At 40.2% G+C, this 7,144-nt stretch overlaps 3 protein-coding genes across 3 annotated transcripts in view; 1 reads left to right on the top strand and 2 right to left on the bottom strand.

Moving 5' to 3' along the window:
- Positions 1 to 4: 4 nt before the first annotated feature.
- Positions 5 to 2,342, bottom strand: LOC106337872 (probable tRNA N6-adenosine threonylcarbamoyltransferase, mitochondrial; the record flags this gene model as incomplete). The annotated part of the gene is made up of 12 exons (XM_013776977.1): positions 2,011 to 2,342; positions 1,886 to 1,930; positions 1,611 to 1,685; positions 1,412 to 1,508; positions 1,222 to 1,312; positions 1,103 to 1,152; positions 817 to 1,007; positions 646 to 731; positions 465 to 540; positions 304 to 387; positions 122 to 236; positions 5 to 36 (listed from the first exon to the last, which is right to left on the bottom strand). Coding segments are annotated over exons 1-12 (1,233 nt in total), but the record flags the coding sequence as incomplete, so codon positions are not given.
- A 99-nt stretch (positions 2,343 to 2,441) lies between these two features.
- Positions 2,442 to 4,265, top strand: LOC106342961 (IRK-interacting protein-like). The gene is made up of 2 exons (XM_013782040.1): positions 2,442 to 2,628; positions 2,798 to 4,265. Exon 2 carries the CDS (start codon positions 2,846 to 2,848, stop codon positions 4,130 to 4,132), a length of 1,287 nt encoding a protein of 428 aa, XP_013637494.1. The 5' UTR covers positions 2,442 to 2,628; positions 2,798 to 2,845; the 3' UTR covers positions 4,133 to 4,265.
- A 1,053-nt stretch (positions 4,266 to 5,318) lies between these two features.
- Positions 5,319 to 7,144, bottom strand: part of LOC106336965 (methionine aminopeptidase 1A) — a 7,366-nt gene continuing 5,540 nt past the window's right edge. Inside the window, exons 12-14 of the transcript XR_001268934.1 lie at positions 5,790 to 5,863; positions 5,463 to 5,689; positions 5,319 to 5,372 (exon numbers count right to left, since the gene is read on the bottom strand). The gene's annotated coding sequence lies outside the window, so the exon portion shown is untranslated. The remainder of the gene's footprint in view (positions 5,373 to 5,462; positions 5,690 to 5,789; positions 5,864 to 7,144) is intronic.

Here is a 7,144-nt window from a genome sequence, read left to right as displayed (position 1 = left end):
GAAAATGCTCGAGACCAGTCCAAGCCACCATTACTCCTGTGAGAGAGAGAGAGATTACTGAACTGTTAATGTATATTCTCTGTTTTGACAAGCAGGACAAATCTCAAGAACTATAGATTACCATTGTCTGTGCAAAGGCTAGGAGGAGGGCAGACAAGTTTCAGGTTTTTGTTTTCGACAATGTTATTGAGTCGAGACCGTACATACTGGTTTGAGGCAACACCACCAGAGACTACCTGAAGATCAAGTTTAGTATTGTCAAACAAAACAGAGGTTTCATTTCTTCATATTTGAGTCTCTCACCATATGTTTTATAGAAGGCTCGAGTTTCAGTGCCCAGTCTATTGCTCGCTCACACTTTTCCTCCAGATGCAAGACAGCTACTCGCTGGTGAAGACATATTTAGATAATCAGCTTTTTTACAATAACAAAAGCATTGTGACATGTTGAGATTGATTGTCTACCTGGAAAGAAGCAGCAATATCAGCTCGGTTTCTTCGGTCTTCCCTTGTTGCAGAAGAAACAGGACATTTAGCATCACTGCACATCCACCAAAACACCATTATTTATAACTAGAAAGTTAACATAACTCTGATAAACAGTTTCATAAGCTGTTTTTAAGAATCAATTATGATAAAAAGTTACATTTTTCTGGCTTCAATGGCTAGCCTCACTTGAGTCTTCAAACCAGCATAAGAGAAGTTGCAATCTTTATGATTTTTCATTGGAACCTGATAATTAACAAAGTAACAACATAACATACATGATGCGGACAATGAGTAGAACTTGGAAAGAGCAAACTAGTTTCACACTTACATTAAACATAACAGACTTTGAATCACCCTCAAGAGCAAGCTCTTCAACAGCTGGTCCACCACTTCTGCGCAAATCAAGGCCAAGCCATTTTGCTGTCTTGTCAAACGCCTCTCCTATAGCGTCATCTACTGTAGTCCCAAGTTGTGTGTACTGACCAAGCTCATGAGCAAGAACTATAATATTGTGCCCTCCTACACAGGCCAAAAAAAAACATTGCTATTAATAGAAACCTAAATCTCCCTTTAGTTATTGTTATCCTAAAAACTAAAACCCATTCAAACAATACCTGATATAAGCAATGCCATGAAAGGAAAACTTAACTCTTGGTCCACTAATCTACAAAGACAAAGCAATAGCTGATGGACAATTCAAAATATTATATTTGAAGTGAAGAGAGAACATTACCTGGCTACAAGGGCATGAGCCTCCATGTGATGCACTCCTACGATTGGGAGATTAAAAGCACCAGCGACTCTTCGAGCCTTCTGCACACCAACTGTATCGAATAAAAAAAAAACGAAAGAAACACTTTCTTATCACAACACTTTATCATTCCAAAGAACAAGAGTGGATACTTTCTTTTTCTGCAACTTACCGCGTAGACAGAGGCCCAAACCAGGTCCAATGGTAACAGCAACAGCAGAGAGATCCTTCTCTGTCAAATTGGCTCTATCGAGTGCGTCTTGCACAACCTGAAACCAATGAATACACATGTTTTTTTTCAGAAAAAAAAAGCTCAAGAAAACGAAACCTATGGTTTGCAAAGAGAAAAGAGTCTAATATAGTATTACTACCTTATCAATAACCCGGGAGTGTGCTTCTTCAGCTTGTTTGGGAGCCACGCCTCCATATTGAGCGAGCAGTTCTGCCTTTAAATGTTTGCCGATTCAGAGATCAGAACAGGTGAAAACTTGACAAATTCTATATTAAGGGAAGGTTTTTTATCCAGAGAAAGTGTCAGACAAAACTGTGTCTTGTAGTGATTATTGTTGAGACTTGTAAACATCAAATTCTAGCATCTCATGAGAAACATAACTCTTTTAACACTAAGCGAAGAGGGAATTTTTACCTGAGAAGAAATGACTTGACTAAGAATCTCACCGTTCCCTCTCACCTAAAAAATCAAAACACTTCAATAATAGTGAACTTAAAAGTTCCCAAACAAAGAGAGAAACAGAGACCAAATGGGCTTACGACAGCAGCGGCAGTGTCGTCGCAGCTCGTTTCAATGCCTAGAACAACCAAACCATCATCATCAAGTTTCCAACTTTCTCTTTTGGTTAGTGAGGAAACTCTAGTTGTTGTAGAATAAGCACGCGTCCTCTGGAATTTGGATGAAGAGGAAGGAGAGATTTTGGGTTTAAGCTTATTATGGACATGGTTTCTCTGTAATCTAATTGAAGGAGACGCCGCTAGAAAGATTCTAGGGTGGATGAAATTCAATCGGGAAATCGCCGGAGAGAGTGTATGAAACAGCCGAACCATTTCACCCACCGAGACACTGAGAAAGAGACGCAATGCGGAGAAGTAGATGAAATAAAAGTGCCCAATCCGGTTTAATCCAAGACATTGGATCAAACCGCTAATCCGGTATATATGTTCTCAACCGAAATAATTAAATAACCGAGAGGTTCGGTTTAGGCTCGAGCAAGTTGAGCTCTTTACCATTTCGTTTTCCTTCATTTCCTACAAAAGCATCATTCCTTTCTCTCTGTATCTCCTTCACCTCCGGCTAAATCTCCGGCGAAGGATCCGTCCTTAGAGCTTGATGTTACGTCTTCCTCCTCCACCTACTTGGCGTGAAAGCTGATTGTAAGTGTATTCAACGCGAAACTTTTTATTGTCTGAAAAAGTAATTTTTAGGGTTTGATGTCTACAAGATTCAGATTCACTTCGAGATCTAGACAAGATTTAGATTGGTTTTGTCTGAGATTCTGAGATTGAAATTAAGAAAAATAAATAAACTTTTTTATTCTTGCAGGAGAGACTAGTTTTGTTTGATTAAAAAGATTCAATTTTTATTTCAAGTATGCAACCTAGTGGGTTGAAAGAAACCCAACTCAACAACAACAACAACAACCAGAAGGTTCATCCACAACCAATGGAACAACAACAATCTATCAACCAAAACCCTGAAGCTATGGAAGCTCTCATCTCCAACCTCTTCGGCAACATCTCCTCCTTAAAATCCGCTTACATCCAGCTCCAATCCGCTCACACTCCTTACGACCCCGACAAGATCCAAGAAGCAGACAAGGTCGTCATCTCCGAGCTCAAGAGCCTCTCCGAACTCAAACACCTCTACAGAGAGAACAACCCCAAGCCTGTCTGCGTCTCTCCGCAAGACTCTCGTTTAGCCGCGGAGATCCAAGAGCAGCAGAGTCTGCTGAAGACTTACGAGGTCATGGTGAAGAAGTTCCAGTCCGAGATTCAGAACAAGGACTCCGAGATCAAGCAGATGATGGAGAAGATCGAGGAAGCGAATCAGAAGCGTCTTAAGCTTGAGAAGAATCTCAAGTTAAGGGGAATGGGAGATGGTGGTGGTGGTGGTGGTATGGAGTTTCCTGACTTGACCGTTGAGCTCTTCATGTCTAATTACGAAGCTGCTGCCAAAGCGGTTCATGACTTCTCCAAGCCGATGATCAATATGATGAAAGCGGCGGGGTGGGATCTTGACTCTGCGGCTGAGTCCATCGAGCATGGTGTTGATTACGCCAAGAGGCCTCACAAGAAGTACGCGTTTGAGTCGTACATATGCCAGAGGATGTTCAGTGGGTTTCAGCAGAGAACTTTCTCATTAGACTCTGAGAGGACTGCAACAATGGATGATGACGATGACGACGACGACACTGAGACGTTCTTCCGTCAGTTTCTTTCTCTAAAGGACATGGATCCACTAGACGCTCTGTGTGCAAACCCGGATTCCAACTTTGGCAAGTTCTGCAGGGGGAAGTACCTCGTCTTGATCCACCCGAAGATGGAAGCTTCTTTCTTTGGGAACCTGGACCAGCGTGACTACGTGGCGGGAGGCGGACACCCGAGGACAGGGTTTTACCAGGCGTTCTTGAAGCTTGCCAAGTCGGTGTGGATCTTGCACAGGCTGGCTTACTCTTTTGATCCGGCTGCAAAGATCTTCCAAGTGAAGAAGGGTAGTGAGTTCTCTGACTCGTACATGGAGAGTGTTTTGAAGAATATAGTTGTGGATGAGAAGGGGGAGAGCCCAAGAGTTGGGCTTATGGTGATGCCTGGGTTTTGGATTGGTGGAAGTGTGGTTCAGAGCAGGGTTTATGTCTCTGGTGTGAAGGTCGTTGAGTGAAGGAGGTTTACTTGTATTTCAAGAAGAATATGAACAACTGTCTTTAAGGCTTCCCACTTTGTTGTGCAACTTTTAGTATCTACTTGTTATAAACTATTCAGAACTCATAAGCAAAGCAAGATATTTATTATTATCCAACCCAAGAAAAAATGAATGAAATATGGAAAAAGAAAACAAGTCTAATTCATGTTCAGATTCCAACTTTTAGCCCCAAAAAAATTCTCAAAATAATGAATAATCAAGACATAAAATCTGAAAATGTGTATCTCTGTCTTTCGATTCAATATAAGTATAGGTTCCTAACATTTCAATCAAAACACAGGCGCAGATTGTTTGGTTTACTGAAGCAACTCCGAAGTTCTCCTTTATTGCCTGGTTAGCTATCCTCAATAGATTAGCAACGGGTGATAGAATTTCAAGATGGAATCCTCAGGCCATTGTTACCTGCTGGCTGTAGTCAGTAACAGAAACCAGAGACCATCTGTTTTTTGAATGTTCATATTCAAAGGAAGTTCGGCTTGGATTAACCAAAGATCTAGAGGGGAGCAGGAGGTCATATCAATGGCCGAATGTACTTCGTGTGGTGGAGAATGGATTACATGGAAGAGTTCAGACTTTTCTAATCAGATACTGCTTTCAAGTGGTGCTATATGCTATCTGGCATGAAAGGAATATAAGGCGTCTTGGAGAACAAACTCAGCGAGCTTTGTGTCTGATTGTTAAACTGGACAAACTGGTAAGGAACAGAATAACTTCTTTAAGAAGAAGAGCAGGTGGAAAGCATGAAAAGACGATGGAGATTTGGTTTGAAAGAAGATGGAGTATATTAGTTCAAAAATTGTAGTATGGAATCAGTGAAACATTCTGTAAAACAGTTTTTTTTTTATTTGAATAAAATTTAAAATTCTTTCAAAAAAAAAAAAGATTGTTTCTGCATAAAGTTACATAAACAAAAAGGTAACAACAACACATGGTCTTCAATGGCAAAAAGATGACATGCTACAATCACTTCTTAAGCCAAGGGAATACGTCTGGTGATGAAGGAAGCCTCGCCGTTAGAACCTCAACACCTGTCTCCGTTACCTGTAAAAAGTTGCATATGATTAGCATTTGATCAAATAACAAACCTGTCTTTTTCTTTTAAGGGTTTTACAAGCTTTTACCAGGAGGGTGTGCTCAAACTGAGCATCTGCAGTAACTGCGGTCCATCCATCAGGCCATGTTCGATCCCGCCACAACCCTATCATCACAATGTCCTTACGCTTTTAACTAGAGAACTCACTACTAAGTCGAACTTTTAAACATCTAACGAATGAAAAACAAAACTGACCTGCGTTGATCATTGGCTCGATTGTGAAAGTCTGACCTGCTTTCATCACTCCCACTGCTTTGTTTTCTGGTTTTTGGGGTTAAGGACATTTACACTGTAATAGACTATACTTAAAATCTAATGTTATGTGGATTTCGAATTAAGACTCAAAGGATACTTGCGTAGTGTGGAATGTTTGGGGCGCAATGGAAGAGATCCCCAATTCCATGACCACAATAGGATCTCACCTGTTTAACCACCACAAGTAAGTGTTGTTATCTATACAGTAGACAAAGTTCTACGAGCTGATCCTGTTAACACACAAAAGAAAAGAGAGCTAGACTTTACCACTGATAACTCAGACATAGTAGCATGACGGTTGACTATCTCTCCAATTTCACGGAATCTAACTCCAGGTTTAACTGAAAAAACACATAATTTATCAGCACATATTTGATATAGATTATAGTCAAAACATCAAAGCTAAGAACACCTACCAATTGCAATGGCTTTCTCCAGGCACCCATATGTGCACTTAACCAGTTGACGTGATGCTTCGTCAACATTTCCAACAAAGCATGTCTCATTAAGGTCACCTATCCATAAATCATTTCTGTGAGACAGGGTTATCTCCATTTGTAAACAATATCAAAAACATCAAAGTTCTGGTTTATTGGATTGAGCTTTTCGGAGCCATTAGAGCATCATTAACCCACAAACCCCATTAAAGTCTCTTAGTAATTAAATGTAATTAAGAACTTTAGTTAAGAAACACCATGATTTTGTGCTTCAGTGGGTAGTGTCTTATTCAGGGGTTCTTAAAAAAAATTATTAAACTTTAACACAAGTCTATGGACACAAGAATACAAGAGTTCTATAGACTTTGAATTGAAACATGACACTTGCATGACTTTACACAAGTCCATGACTGATAATACACAAGAATACAAAAGTTCTATTCAGACAATAATACAAGAACTCGTGCTCCTTGAACTCCCTTCCTACCAGTAATCAATTTACATGGACAGTCAGGCTATTTAGCTAAAAGAACTGAGCAGGTTATTTAGCTAATCGACCTCTCAATGAAGCTGACGGTGGAGTAAAGCAAATATCTATAGGTGTAGTCAAAAGTATGCAACGGTATACAACTGCATATAGAGAAATAAAGTTCAAGTGATCTTGATTTGTACAGGAGAAGCAAGATTGAAATCATCACCTCTCTGGAAGAAGAACAAAGGGTTGGTTGTCAGGATCTTCAAGAGCACTAACCAGTAACCTCTTCTCGGCATCAACCATTGAGATCATACCCCAAGTGACCTCATCACTATGGATCTCTCGATCTGAAAAGTGACTACTGATATGAACTAGCCGTTCCTTTGACGGTGGATGTAAATAGAAAACTTCCCTTCATGACCCTTTCAGATTAAACCACAACATGTTAGTGAATATAAATGCAACGAAGCTTGGACACTCTCGTCGTTGAGGTGTGTTTTTTACCGTGAAGAACTCATTTGTGATGATGCTCTTAGGATATAACCACGTGGATCGATCCAGATCAGTTGTTTCATCTTCTATCAGTTTTTATGGGACCATCTGTCTGTCCACCGGGTCCAGTTACTGTTTAGTTTAGTAAATGACTGTATAAGTTAATTAATTTTAGCAGAGAGGTCTTAGAGCACCCCATAAAAACTTTGGGTGGGAGG

The sequence above is a fragment of the Brassica oleracea genome, chromosome C4 (assembly GCF_000695525.1).
Source record: "Brassica oleracea var. oleracea cultivar TO1000 chromosome C4, BOL, whole genome shotgun sequence".
Taxonomy (NCBI): Eukaryota; Viridiplantae; Streptophyta; class Magnoliopsida; order Brassicales; family Brassicaceae; genus Brassica; species Brassica oleracea.
Note: the sequence above shows the minus strand (reverse complement) of the source record. Positions and strands in the feature narration are given on the sequence as shown.